This window comes from Canis lupus, chromosome 17 (genome assembly GCF_048164855.1).
Source record: "Canis lupus baileyi chromosome 17, mCanLup2.hap1, whole genome shotgun sequence".
NCBI lineage: Eukaryota > Metazoa > Chordata > Mammalia > Carnivora > Canidae > Canis > Canis lupus.
This window is the reverse complement of record NC_132854.1, coordinates 59,143,843-59,159,686: the sequence shown is the minus strand read 5'-3', so window position 1 is coordinate 59,159,686 and position 15,844 is coordinate 59,143,843. Positions and strand designations below refer to the sequence as shown.

At 34.0% G+C, this 15,844-nt stretch overlaps 1 protein-coding gene across 17 annotated transcripts in view; it reads right to left on the bottom strand.

Moving 5' to 3' along the window:
* SETDB2 (SET domain bifurcated histone lysine methyltransferase 2) overlaps positions 1-15,844 on the bottom strand; it is an 82,995-nt gene that overhangs the window by 56,106 nt on the left and 11,045 nt on the right. For 14 of the 17 annotated variants that reach the window (XR_012010234.1, XM_072783175.1, XM_072783179.1 and 11 more), the window contains 3 exons: positions 15,368-15,493; positions 13,897-13,962; positions 10,836-10,932 (listed from right to left, as the gene is read on the bottom strand). Coding sequence is in view for 16 of the 17 variants with exons in the window: in XM_072783175.1 (XP_072639276.1) it covers positions 10,836-10,932; positions 13,897-13,962; positions 15,368-15,493 (289 nt within the window). In the remaining variant the exon portion in view is untranslated. The remainder of the gene's footprint in view (positions 1-10,835; positions 10,933-13,896; positions 13,963-15,367; positions 15,494-15,844) is intronic. The other 3 variants (XM_072783176.1, XM_072783177.1, XM_072783178.1) reach the window with 1 other exon arrangement.

Below are 15,844 nucleotides of genomic sequence, written 5' to 3'. Positions count from 1 at the left end.
CAACACCCAAAGATGAACCCCTCACCTTCCTTTCTTAGAGCATTTACTAAAAAGGGCTTACAATTGTGAATCTTGTCCTCCATTCATCAAAGATGTGTATTTAATTCCTACAACCCTCAGGAGCACCTTTCTCTAGGTCCTAAAGGCCCTTCCCTTGAAAGTTAATCATCAGGAAACATAGGGCCTCTGTCTTACCATCTCTGTTGGAGGAGAGATTCTAACTTTGACAATTTCTGGCTAGCCCCCACAGCTGGTCTCAGAGGCATTCACATGGACTCTGTAATTTCTCACTTGGGTTCCCCTCTTCCTTTATCTCTTTTCTCTCATTCACCTTTAAAATATCAGTTACTCCAGCACAAATTGGAATGGAGCTCAGCTTTTCCTCCTCCTGTCAGTAGTTACTGAATAAAATCAGTTTTCATCACTTAATGTCTGGTGTAATCTTTGACACTTGTTACCAATCAATTTAGGCGAGGGGGAAGGGTGTTCTATATCTTCCTTTCACTTAATAGTTTTGTTATTCATTCATGATCATTGTCTAGGCCAGTGCTACTCAAGGTGTGGTGGCTGTCAGCCCCCAGTGGTTTGTTACCAATTCATAAGAAGTACAAAAATATAAAGATGCAGAAGTTTATAAACTTTTACATCAGTTTAATATTGCTGCAACATCTCACTGCATTTTATAAGTGTATTCCTCCTCAATAAATTTGAAATTTAAAACAAAACACAGCACCTGTTCTTAACCACCATTAGTTTGACAGCACTGGCCTAAGGCCACGGTTTCTTTGGGAATGGGGGAAGTTGTAAAAATAACAATCTTCCAATTCTACCATTTCTACTGCATTTTCTGGCTGGAATTCTTTGATAAAGAAGAAATTTTCCGCATCAACTCTTGGGTTATCTGAAATACAGTTAATATAGGAAAGAGAAGATAAATACTTGATTCTTTCTCTTTATTTACTAGAATTCAGAATGGTGAGTTGTATCCCAACATCTACCACAGTCACTGATTCTTAAAATGTTATCGTGAACCCATGGATTTTTATATATTTAATGTGATTTAATCAATCACAGTGATTATTCCTTTAGATGTTCAAATTGTGCCATTTTTGGCCAGTGGGAACTTCTTCAAGTTTGCTCCTATATTTAACACATTTGGCAGTCTATTTTGATAGCTTTCTTGCTTTTTGTCTTGAGAAGTCACAGATCTAGAATCAGCCATTCCTCTAAAGGTCTATGGTTCATTCTGCTTAATGAGAAATAACTTTTAGAGATCATAATCATGATGCTAGGAGGTACACACATTATTAACCAATATGGACTACCAAATTGCTTTCCAAAAAGGCTAGACTAATTTACACCATATGAATGTTGATATAATTATCAATTAAAAAATTTTTAACCAGTTTGATAAATGAAAACCAGTACTTTATTATCTCCTTAATGTTTTTCTCTAAGAGAGAGTTTGAACATAATTTCATGTTTACTGGTCTTTTTTTTCCTTTGGTTACCTATCTGTTCATATGTTTTGTTCAACTTCCTATTTGTTCGTTCATTCATTCATATTTCTTGAGTGCCTGCTATATACCAGGTGCTATGAAAACAATGAGAGCTCCTTGATCTCAAGGAGCTTAGGTTCTAGACAGACAATTAAGTATCTACAATAAAATGTAAGTAATGCTATGAATAAAGCCACGATGCATAGTGTCATGGAAAAACATCTAATCTTTATTAATATTTTTATTAGGGCTCTAAATTTATAATTAATTGTTTCATGAGTTGGGAGTGCAATTTCATCTGGAATTTATTCAGATGTACCATGAAGATCTAAACTCAAATTTTCCAAATGATATCCAGTTCTTCCAGAGTCAATTACTGAATAAGTCTTTTACTGTGTAACTTTTGACTCGCTAGTTTAATCATGTTCTTGCAAATACATAAAATGTTCTATTATTTTCTAGCCTTATTCTGTCTGGATGCAACTGTTACCAGTTGATATGAACCAACACCAATGTGGTTTTTTTCCCACAGGTTGATGATATATATTGAGATTTATCAGGGCAAGTCCTCTGTCACTATTTTTCCTTTTGAACATGTTCTGTTTTCTTTGCCTTTTGAAATTAAATTTATAGTATTTGCCAACTTAAAAAATCCAAGTGCCTGGATCTCATATTAAATTAAATCTACACATTTATTTGCAAAGAATTACATTTTTATAATATATAGCTTTCCCATCAAGGAACACAGTACATTTACCCATTTATTAAAAGATTTAAGTTTAATTATCTTCATGTATACATTTCTTGTGATTATTTACTTTTTAGTACTGTGAATGGGGACTTTATTCTGTATTTTCTAACGGTATAGATTTCCACATTTTTATTTTATATGACTATTATTTAACCCTCTTTTTAACTTATTAATTTTACACATGGCTCTTAATTTACACATTTTCTAGGTAGATAAGATCATCTACAACTAATTTTACAGTGTGCATTTCAATAAGCATATTTTCTTTGATATTCAACTATACTATCTAGAATTTCTAGGAAAATATTGAATAATTATGATAGCAGGCATTTCTGATTAATCTTAAAGAAAATACATCTAGAGTTTCATCAATACATAAGATATAAAAAAATACATAAGATATAGATGTTAGAGAAATATATCCTCCCTCTATCACATTAAAGACAATTTTTTTTTTAATTTTTATTTTTATTTATGATAGTCACAGAGAGAGAGAGAGAGAGAGAGAGAGAGGCAGAGACACAGGCAGAGGGAGAAGCAGGCTCCATGCACCGGGAGCCCGACATGGGATTCGATCCCAGGTCTCCAGGATCGCGCCCTGGGCCAAAGGCAGGCGCCAAACCGCTGCGCCACCCAGGGATCCCAAAGACAATTCTTCTATTGGTAATTGTTGGCATTGAATTTTTAAGGTCTTTTGGCACCTGTTAAGTTTTTCTTCCTATGCTCTACTTTGGTAAAATAATGAATTTTCTAATACTAAATCATTCTTGCTTGACTAGTATAAATTCCACTTGGTCATCTCACTCTTTTAATATGTCTCTGGATTAAAAATTCTAAAATTGTAAGATCCATATATCCCTAATAGTGGCATTTAAACTTTTAGGACCATGAATCCTTTTTGCAATCTCATGAAAACTATGAACTCTCTCCCTAGAAATAACCATTAACATAAAATTTTGCATACCATCAAGGGACTCCATGGCCCCGAGTTTAAGGACTCCTATTTATTATAGTTAACTTCATATTTAGATAGTTTCCATGCCACTGACATATCTTAAATACTATGTTCTCCCCAATCCTAATTTCTACATTCGGATTCATCTTTTGGTCAACAAGAGGATATATGAGAAAATTTTCCAGAAGGCATATGGTTGGCATGTTTTCTGAGCATCTGCAGGGATTAAGTCTGGTGCTAACCTGATTATTTTGTTTTTTTGCTTTTGTCTCAATACTTCCAACATACTTATATTTTAATAAATACTAAAACTTCTTTTTTAATGAGTATCTATCTTGGTAAAGTCTTTTACCTCAAGACTTGATATTTTCTTTTCTTTCTTTTTAAAGATTTTATTTATTTATTCATGAGAGACATGGAGAGAGAGGCAGAGACCCAGGAAGGGGGAGGAGAAGCAGGCTCCATGCAGAGAGAGCCTGATGTGGGACTCGATCCTGGGACTCCTGGGACTCGGGATCACGCCCTTAGCCAAAGGCAGATGCTCAACTGCTGAGCCACCCAGGAGTCCTAAGACTAGATATTTTCTTATACTCAGAAGTTATCTCCTTTGTTGTTTTTGTTTATTCTAGTTTCTGTTTTAGTTCACAACAAAATACGGTAGATTTTTCCATAAGCAATGCTTTTGTAATGTAGATTGACATTAACTATCTTTTAGTATACTGAAAATATCTACATTTCATATTTTTATAATTACCAAATTTATAAATGGAAAAGGCATGCATTTTTATTTTCAGAGTTGTCAGAGAAATTCTGAGTTCTAGTTTACATGGGATTTTCTTCGCCATGAGCAGCAGCACATTGACCCTAATCCTACCACTTTGGCTTGAAATGCATACATTTTCTAAAGAACACTGCAACATAGGGATAATCCTGAAAGCATTTCTATGGCATTAACTGGAGTTACTGGTTTTCTGTTAGTAGGACAGAAATTTTTAGGACAGTAATTATTCGTCATTCTCTTTGTTTTCTCATCCATTTGACCTTTTCTCTTACATTCTGTATAATCTTACACGTTCCAGATCACATCTTTGATCTCCTTAATAAGAGATTTTTATAATGAATACTTTCTTAAAAGAAAGACTAGCATAAAACTGATCACACTATTTATAAATAGGAAATATCTGAAACCAATCGAATTACCCATCCTTGAAGGAATAAATAAAATTTATATTTCACATTATGAAAAAACAAGAGTTAAAAAGGAATGAATCAGATCTATACACAGCAATACGACTAGCTCTCAATGCTGAGAAAATCAAGATGATACATGTATGAGTATTTCCATGATATTTTAAAACTACAATAGTACTATATATCGTTTGTGGCTATATAAATATTAAAAAATTAACTAGAGAAATAACTGATGATAGTGATGCTCCTGGGAAGGTAGAAAGGGGAATAAAACTTGTCACTGCAAGAAGTTAGGTAAGGTTCAAAGAGGCCCCACCCTCATATATACATACCTATACCTATACATTTATTTATTTGTTTAAGGAAACTGGAAGCAAATACAATGAAATGTTAATAGCTGTTAATTCTAAATTGTGCTTGGGTTTTGCTGTATTCCTTTATGTTGTTAATCTTTTAAACTTCTTGAAAAGATAGTAAAAAAAATACCGGATGAGAATATAGCTAGAATAAGGCAAATCCAACGAGGAGGAAAAGAACAGAAGAATCTTGAGGAAACAACTAATTTCAATCTGTTTTAGTATTTTTGAATAATGCTGGGGGCATATTCTATAGCAAGAAATAAATTCTATAATACACCTTTTGCTTTACTCCTCTGTTTAACTTGTATCTTCTTTAGCCTAGTCTACACCTTAGTTTTGCTTTTATTCATTTATTTATTTTGGTATCCAATATTTTCTTGTTTTTTAAAGCATGTGCCTGGAATTGCTTCTCTCTTATTAAGTGCCACCTTCCTTCCTATCACTCTTTCTTACAAAGCATAGTACACTCCAAACTCTGAGCACTTCTATTTGTCTACCTGAGAACCTTCATTCCTCTTATTTCATTCAGTGTTCACTGTAATAAATTCTCTTAGCCTCTCATGGCTTTCTTCTTTACAGGTTATAACCTATACTGGGTAACGGATAGAGGTTACCCACTCTCAAGTGACTTTATTTATATGCCTACAGAGTTGTATAACCAGTAAACCAAATATTTCATTTTCCTTTTCAACTTGCCTTAACCAAATAAATTATGTTTCAGATTCTCTTCTGTGGCATCCTTTTCTCCAAATCTTTTTATTTGATTTCCTCTATTTCAACTATGATCTTCTTTTGTTCCTGTTTTGCTTCTTTGGGGAAAGGGAGATATGGAATACTAACTTGATGACTCAAAAGGTTCTTCTCTGAATATGAAATTGATTAATTCAGGGTATATGTGAGAGAGAAAGTCTCTGGGTTACCCTGAGTTCTTAAATAATAACTAATGTTTGTACCGTAGTTTATAGTTTACAGTGTACTTTTACATAATCTCCTCATGTGGCAATAAGTACAGTTCCAAGTTAGTCATTATAGGAACAATACACAATTAGACCTACTTAGGACTAATATTCATAATAGTAAACATGCTAGTAAAACTGATAATTTGGAATTTAAGATTTCAAAAACATTAGCCAACCTGGCTTAAAAGTTCTCTCCTGGTGATTAATAAATACTAAGAGGTAGAAGGCTTGAGTTATTAGGCAATTAACAAAGGGAGAAGTACCATTTATACTGAAGCAGAGCTAGGAAACAAGAAGCAGAAAAACATGAAAATGAAACACTGATAAGAACCTCAGAAATTATTCTTTTCTTATCTGTGCCTCATTTCATATAGTAAGTGAAAGCAAACCAATTTACTACAAAGCTCCAGAAGTAACCAGCTCAATCCCATTTTATGGGGAGAAAGGTTAACTTTCTTATACATATAAAGATACATTACTAGAAAAAAACAAAAACAAAAATTAAAAGACCCAATCCTATAGTGTTGTGAACCTAGTTATAGACCGCCCGGCCCCTCCCCCCAAACAGGAAAACACTGGAGGTAAACAAAGGATAAATAGGTAAGTACGGTATTGTCTGCGCCTGTTTGCTAGGTTCTGGATAAGGAATGCTCAGTTTGGATGTGGATTGAGAACTGTTTTGTTATTAGACACCTTAAGCTACAAGGCCCCAGGGACTTGTCAACAAACTCCCTGGCTTTTGGCAAGCCTGAGGTAAAAAGTCATTCTATCCTTGATGGCCACTGAAGGAGCATATTTTTTAAAAAAAAACCTATGTAAACTACATTTATCTTAAAGACTATAAGATACATTTGTTTTCTGCTCAGTCCTTTCTTTGGACATCCTCTTCTAAAAGGTGGCCCTTTTAATTTCACTGTACTCAAAGCTATTGGGTCATGTATTCACACTGGGCTATTCATCGTCTCTCTCAAGAATTTGTATCAATACGTAAAAAAATATACCATGACCTGACACTAGCACTAGCAGGTCATACATACAGTGCTTAGCTGGGACAGCTATGTGGGAACAGAAGAACCAGTTGAGAACAGATGAAGAGAAGCAGAGCTAAAAAATGCCAACCTTGACCTCAGGTACTGACTCCCCAGTTTCAATTCTAGTCCCTATATACCATGCTGTGTTGTGTTTTCTGTTCTTGGACAGCTCACTTTATTTATGTGTGTGTATGTGTAGATTAGGGGTGTGTGTGTCTGCATGTGCATCCAGTTAAAAAACCTCTTTGGGTGTTTGTATGCATGTCATGTGAAAAGCCAAATGACTTAAATTCACATCTCTGTCTTTCACAGTGGAACAAGCCTACTTCTACCATGTTAGTCAAAGCTCTATGTCTGGCATATCTCTAATAAATTCTACTACTTAAACTGGCTTGAGTAGGTTTGTGTTCCTGACACACCAAAGTACCTACCTAAGAAAAAAAATTAAGCCAGGTTTCCTAACATCACAAAAATAGATACCTTTTAATTATCACCAGAATTTTTGTTTTTACGTTTACCTGTCATAGCTCAATTATAAGAAGAAATTCAATTCAACTGTAGAATAAAATATAGAAGGCCAGTTTTTTATTAGACCTAAGATTTTCACTCTGGTTTTGCCACTGACAAACTGTATGACCTTGAGCAATTCAGCTGGGAGTGAGAATCCTTGGCTTAAGTTATTCCCCATTAAGTTTGCCTGTCTCCCTATGTAACTAATGGCGTGCTAGAGGTTTAATTACTGAAAGCAAAACAAGTAATAAGCTAATGATCTACAGAGGAAAAACAAAAGGAATTATTTAAACACAATTTTGATCATGGATGAAACATGGCCTTGAAATTCTTAATGGCAAAGAAAGAAAACTCTGAGCTAATTAGAAATGTCCTTTCACATTTGAAAAGACCTCACAAAGTTCAACTCAAAGTTAAGTATGATCTCATAGACAAAACCTCTAAGTGGAAATATAGCACAAGAAGAGTTACAGGTTCTAAGGAAATGAAATTCTGATTATGTAATCACAAATAATCCTAATGAGATGAGAAAACAGAGAAACTAGTTTCTTTGGGAAGCTCAGATTTTTTTTTTATTTTTTAAAATCTTATTTAAATTCAACTCAGATTTTTAAAAGAACATGTACAAAAGAAAAAAAGAAGACCAATTATCAATACAAATCTTGATGTGAACGTATAAGGAAAGTCTCACAAAGGTTCAAGCCTACTTAGAACTTAGGTTCCCCAAAATGCTAGTAAAACAGCAACAAAAACTTTAAAGCTATGTTTGTAACAAGTAGTTTGTTAGGGGAAAGAGCACAAGGCTGATAACAGAAAGAAGAGCTCAAAAACAATTGTGCCTTCATCTTTTCCATCTGTAAGTACTGCCCCAACTTGCAAAGACCAGACAAAAATAAAGAAACTAAAGTCTGTGATAATTTAAAAGGAGTCCTACAACGCCAGTTCATTTAAACATATTTAAAATTCTAGGCCCAAACAAATTATATCTCAAGGTCTTGAAAAAACTTAATATGAATAAAAAATGAGTAAATGCTGCCCTGATTTTTAAAAATAGGTAAAAAGGGAACATTCCAGACAGCAAAGAATGATTAGCTTAAAAATGATCTCGAAACAATTTCTAGAAGAGAGAATCAAGCATGTGACTTTTAAGTACGTAGAATTTGAAAAGCCAAAATGGATTAAGAAAAGTACAAATTAAACTAATTTTATTTTTTTTCAAGATTTTATTGTGGGGCGCCTGGGTGGCTCAGCAGATTAAGCATCTGTCTTCTGTCAAACAGAGAGCACACACACAAGCAGGCAGGCAAAGGAGAAGGGAGATGCAGGCTGGATCACAGGACCCCAGGATCATGACCTGGCAGACACCTGGCTGAGCCACCCAGGTGCCCCTGATTTTCCTTTTTAATCGAGGCTTGATAATGTCTGGCAATTATATAGAATGCTATTTCAGTGAATCTTGATTTCCTCTAATAGTCTTGTCAGTTAAGATAGAGAAATGGAGGTGGGATAATCGTAGAGATAAGTAAATTCAGTTAGGCCAACAATTCTTTCTGAAGAGTAATGAAGGGACAGTGAGCCAGCAAGGTTTTTTTGTTTTTTTTTTTTTAATAAATTTTTATTTATTTATGATAGTCACACAGAGAGAGAGAGAGAGAGGCAGAGACACAGGCAGAGGGAGAAGCAGGCTCCATGCACCGGGAGCCCGACGTGGGATTCGATCCCGGGTCTCCAGGATCGCGCCCTGGGCCAAAGGCAGGTGCCAAACCGCTGCGCCACCCAGGGATCCCCAGCAAGGGTTTTATCTTTGGTCCTGTCCTATCCGATATCGTTTTCAGTGAATATATTAAAGACTAGAAAACTCATTTAATATATTGTGGAAGAAAAAAAACTAAAAGGGAAAGAAAATATAAAAGGAGATTCAAAATTCAAAAAGATTCTGATAAGCTAGGAAAATGAAAAAAAAAAAAGAGATACTTAATAAATCCACTTCTGCATTCAGGCTTAAAATTTTTAGTAAAATAAATAGAAGATGGAAGACTGGTGGTAATTTACATGAAAACGAATCTTATATTTGTGATTTAAAGTGATTTTGTGATTTAAAATGATTAAATTTGTTTTTAGAAGGTAATGAAATTTTGTTATATATCAAAAGACCAGAATTTCTAGATTTCTGAAAATATTATGTTTTATGAATCATTTAGACTCAAACTGTAATAACACCTCTAATATGTGCAAATGCATATCATATGTAAAATAGGGTCTATCTAAAACTCTCATAAAACAACAAATAGAATTCTACATTGACAATTTTTCAATATATTGCTGAAAAGACAAAATAAGGCAACTGACATAAGAACTCCCTCTATAAAGACACTTTTTGTTTCTGAAATTCTGTTCCTTGGCCTAGCTCAAAATACTTTCAGAAACTTCCTTTACACTAGTTCTTGAAAGTTTTAGTAATGCTATTACCTACTAAAATTAAAGACCATGTGTCAGAATGTCATATTTCCTTTTATACAATTTTACTTTATGCTAAGGAATCTACAAAATGGTACTGAAATGGTAAAAGGAGAAAGAAAAGGTCAGAAAAAATTAGCCTATTCTCATAAGCTTTCTGGTACTAATTTAGAACTGTTAAACTATTTGAAAAGCTGAACTGATAGTGAAAGAAATACTGTTTACACCTTTCCAATACTCTAAATGAAATAATCCAGGGGTACCTGGCTGGCTCAGTTGGTACAGCATCTGACTCTTAATCTCAGGGGGTGTAAGTTTAAGCCCCACATTGGGTGTAGAGATTACTTAAAAAATAAAATTTTAAAAAATAATGAAAAATAAAGAAGTAATCAAGGAAAAATAATTTTTTAGTTAAATTGCCAGTTTGATAGATTTCAGTACATTAACTAATTTATACAATTTTTTTTCAAAGGTTTATTTATTTGAGAGAGTACACCCACATGCAAGTGGAGGGAGGGGCAGACGAAAAGAAGACAGAGAATTGCAAGTAGACTCCTCGCTGAGAGCAGAGCTCAACATTCTGATTCCACAACCCATGAGATCATGACCTGAGTTGAAATGAAGAGTTGGATACTCAATTGAATGAGCCACTCATGCACCCCTATACAAAGAAAACTTTTTTTTTAAGGATTTTATTTATTTACTCATGAGAGACACAGAGAGAGAGAGAGAGAGAGAGAGAGGCAGACACACAGGCAGAGAGAGAAGCAGGCTCCATGCAGGGAGCCTGATTGGCACTTGATCCTCAGACTCCAGGATTGCGCCCTGGGCCCAAGGCAGGCACCAAACCACTGAGCCACCCAGGGATCCCCTACACAAAGAAATCTTAAACTAAATTTTATTGAAAGACTTGATTACCTAGAGATATTAATAAGTAAACAGCTTGTTAAATGACATATGTATGAAACTTTATCCTACATAAAATCTACAACTTTTAAAGCTTTGGACGGGGAAAAAAATTTTTATATATTCTATCTATTCTTACATCAAATGATTAAAAAGAGTAAATCTCTTCCTAGTAGCAAAAGTATTAACAACAAATAAATGTAACCTGTATACATACAGAGATGTACAGTCTTCTGGAAAGGAGTCTTCATATGATGTAGAGGGCAATGAACCTGATTTATTTTCCTGTTCATTCTGAGTCACAGATATATGATCTACGTGAAGAAAATACAAATGTTTGAGTAACAAGTATACCAAGTTAAAAATCATTTACTGTAAAATCTAAATAATATCTTTAGTGATTAGAGGTATCTGGAGCCCTTCAATCTACAAATATAGTAAGACTTTAAAATTAAGCCAAAAAATTAGGTGTCAATATTTTCAAAAACACTAAGAAAATAAGATAGGATAAAGTAAAAGACTTAGGATAGAGAGACTTCTATCGGAGAAAATCTAGTTTGGCCTGAACTTAATCTGAATTTTAATCAACCTTTATTTATTTATCTTAAACGTTTTATAAAAAAATTTTATTTATTTATTAATGAGAGAGAGAAGCAGGCTCCCTACAGGGAGCCTGATGTGAGACTCGATCCCGGGACTCCAGAATCACACCCTGGGCCAAAGGCAGGCGCTAAACTGCTGAGCCACCCAGGGATCCCCTTAATCAACTTTAAGGTGATCATTTACTATCCTTATCTGTTTGCATTTTAAAAAAAATAACATAACTCTTGCTAAAAGGTCACAAAATGGAAAGTTTATGTATCTCTTACTTTTCTCATTTTTCAACTGCTACCTTCATTTTTGGAGGGTGGGGTATCTGGTTACCTCTTTTAATATTTCCATTTGACTTTTCATATTACTCATTCTATCTCTCTGTGCTTAATTTTATGTCTTGTCTCTTCTTTTTCCATGTCACCTAGTCTTACTAACACGACTACAATAAACTGTGTATTTAACGAGAAGTTACAGATTTCCTGTTTTTATTTTGAAAAATGGATGTATGAAATATTCTATGGTTTAAAGACATATGTGTATATATACACACATATACGTATGTCTTCCCCCACCCTCGTTTTTTAGGGAAAGCATGCTTGTGAGGGGTGAGGGCAGGGGGAGGAAGAGAGGACCTTAAGCAGACTCCTTACCCTGTGTAGAGCCTGACACGGGGCTCAACCTCATGACCTGAGATGATGGCCTGAGCTAAAATCAAAAGTCAGATGCTTAACTGACTAAGCCACTCAGGTGCCCCTAAAGGTATTTTTTAAATGTGTTCTTTTCTATGCATTAATGGACTTTAAGAAAAAAAGTGATTCTCATCCTGCCTTAGATTATTAACTTGCAAATGTCCTTTAGTGCAGAAAAAAAAAGTGTTTGAAAAGTTTAAGTAAATAAAAGAATAGCTTAAGTTATAAAAAGAGAACACTATTTGGCTACTTGGAAAATAATTATTCCTCTTTAATTATCAAGGTAAAGAAAACTTTAAAATCTGATAGTTGATAAGGACTATAATTCTGGATTAAAAATTAAGTTTTACAAATTAAGAATTTGATTTTTCCTAATTTCTTTGTATGAGTCACATAAAACCAAACTAACAAATATGAATAAATGTATATAAACATAATTAGAAATAAGACTTACTGAAAAAAATGATTTTAAAATTAATCATTAGATAAAGGAGGAAAGGGGAAATAATAATTCCTCTCAAGAAAACAGTATCCAATCCTTTGGGGACACAGCACATATTTACAGTTATACACAAGCAAGGAAAATAAAGGTAATTACTGGTTTGGGCAATCCAGGTTCTATCTGGGACAGCTTGTTTTGACACCAAGTCTTTTTGTTTCTCTCAGTCTCACTATTCTTTTTTTTTTCCCCCACTATTCTTTTTAAAATAAATACTAACATGAAATTTTATTCCTAGGAAGTTCTTAATCCTTGTATTTGTCAATAATATTAATTATACAACTCCCCAGTTACTTAGTTACAAATATTGCTCTACATTGGCAAACATATACTTGTATTTTGATAAATTCATATTTCAAATGAACTATATAAAAATAGGAAATTACAAAAAAAACCCTAAACCAAAACCCAATTTACTTTCATATAGTAAGAAATAATTTGTTTCAGAAAAAAAAAAAAAAACCCACTTATTTCCTCTTACCTCCTCTCACATTTTAAAGCCCCTCTTGCAAAACTAGTGTAATCTCTTGAGTATGTTGATTCCAAGTGCTACTGAAAGATACTGACAAAAGCTGTTTTCTTAAAGAATCCACCCTTCTAAAACTATACATTAACTACTGAAATAGAGAGTACTTTTGAATACCATAAAGTTTTTTAAAAAATAGACTGATGATGCTAGTTATATTTTCAGAGATTTAAAACCTTAATGCTACAAATTATGCAGTTAAAATTACTCTAATTTGTTAACAATATTTAGCAATATTAATTAAAATTCAGTAAAGCACTTTCTTAAGATTTTAGATAATTAGACACAAAGATTTATAGGAGAGTGATTCTGATAAAAAAAACTTTTTAATTTTTCTTTTCTCAGTTCTGGGATATTATCTTTGATCAATCCCTTCTAAAATGAATTTGTTTACAGTTTGCAAGACTAATGGTCTAATAATAATCTAGAAATAAAAAATCCTTACACTAACTTATATCTATGCTGGAATATACCTTTCTAGTACTGTTTTTCTCACAAAGTGGGTTTATAATAGTTTGCAGTCTTAGAATGTTCTGAAGAAGAGATACATTTGCTTACTCTTTCCCTAGGACATTCAGAAGAATGTGCATTTCCTATCTCTGGATGGGTAGGACTTTTCATTTAATAGGGAAATTGACTTATATAATTTGCCAATATAGATCTTATATTTCTTTTTTTTTTTTTTTTTTAAATCTTACCAATTTATTCATGACAGACAGAGAGGCAGAGACACAGGCAGAGAGAGAAGCAGGCTCCATGCAGCGAGCCGGATGTGGGACCTGATCCCGGTCCCCAGGATCACACCCTAGGCCAAAAGCGGCACTAAACCGCTGGGCCACCGCGGATGCCCTAGATCTTACATTTCATTTTAACTTATCTTTAGGTAATCTGACATACTTAAGTCAATTAAGCCTGCTTCGAGTCAAGAAAATAAAAGAAAACTCAAGGTTAGGATTAGAAATGCACATACCCTTTATCAATGTGGAATTGTTACTTATGGTTGCTTCATTCACTAGAATCATTGCTTGAATATATTCTGTTAAGGAAAATAAAAAAGTATGAAAACAATCAGCAGCAGCATCACTTTCATTCATGGTGGCAGCTACTGTGCTAAACAATTTACAAACTATCTTATTTAATCTTCATTAACTCCTCTAAGAGGTTCTTATGACAATTACCAGCATTAGAAACAAAAACTGAGTCTTAGGTTAAACTATTTATACCAAGGTGCCTAGGTGGCTAAGCCAGCTAAGCACCCAACTCTTGATTTCAGCTCAGGTCATCATCTCAGGGTTGTGAGATCGAGCCCTGTGTTAGGCTCTGCATTGGGTGTGAGGCCTGCTTACAATTCTCTTCCTCCTGTTCCCTCTGCCCCCCTCTCTCCCTCTCTAAACAAAACAAAAAAACAAAAACAACCCCCCAAAACATTATATATTCCAGGTCAAATCAGCAAGGAAGTGGTAGAACTAGATTCAAAACTAGATCTGACTCCTGAAAGGAATGAAAAAGAATATTAAAATGAAAAACAATGGGATGCCCCGGTGGCTCAGGGGTTGAGTTCGGCCCAGGGCATTGATTAAAAGTCCTGGGTTCGAGTCCCACCTCAGGCTCCCTGCAGGGAGCCTGCATCTCCCTCTGCTGTGTCTCTGCCTCTTTCTCTGTGTCTCTAATGAATAAGTAAATAAAAAATAATAAAATAAAACAAAATGAAAAACAATACTATTTTTGGACAAGCAAACAAAATATTAATGTCTATAAGAATATCCAAAAAATATTAAGAATGGTCTAAAAGACAATTTGCTTGAAAATCTTACATCCTGAGGCAAAGAAGGAGGTTTCTACATAAAAGTCTAAGGCTCTCCAACCAGGGTTGAAAACTAAGAGACAGGAAAAATAAAAATTTGGCTGACTGAGCTAGCTGTCTATGTAGAGTGCAGTTCTGCTTTCAGAAGACTAGTAAGGCAAATTCTGTTTAAAGCAGGCAAAATATAGTCAAATGTGCTTTCATATTTTAAAAGACACTAGGTGTCTGAGTGATGCAGTGATGGGTAATTTGTCATATTTTTCCAAATGTACTAAATGTTGTATAATGAGCAGATACTACTCCTGCAATGCCCACCCCGCCTCAAAAAGAATTACAGAGAAAAAGAAAACATGGACAGCAAAGTAGCCTGAGAGAAAAAGAGATAAATTCACAGCAGCTGTTGTTCAAAGTAATCATCTTTACCCATTTTTACTAAGTGTCTATAATATATGGTAAAATCAAGTGTTTACAGAAGCAGAGCACAAACACAAAAGAAACAGAATGCATGGTAGGCTCTTAGAAAACAAAAAAAAAATTTTGACTTTTAAAATGAATAATAGTGGACATAGAATTGTACTATATTGCCATTGGTTAATATTTAGCATTAAATGTATTTAATGTTTTTTGTACTCCATACCTTTATTTGTGGCAGACCCATCTTTGATCTTTTGTTTCAGTGATTGCAGCACATTTTGCACTTGTTCAAATATGAAGTCCACTTTTCCATCATCTTCCAGATCCATCCAGAAAGTTTTTGCATCACCTAAAATAAAAATAAGTGAATAGCTTGAGTGCTCAATAGAAATGTACTATAATTTCCCTAAGGCACATGTTACATAGAATCCACTTGGTTTCTAAATAATATTAAAATTTAATTGGTCTTCATTTACCTTGAGGGAAAAAAATTTTGATCATTATTTCCTTATAAGAACTATAAACAAAGAATATGACCTAAGTATTTCACTTATTTCTGCCAACAAAAATACGTTAAAAATTTCAGTGATACTATTTCTGGTGTCCCTGGAAAACAAAAGGAACAGCTTCATTTTAAGGTGGTGGTAGACATATATAAACACATAAGCATTTTAAAAGTTTCAGGGATATAATCTCCACT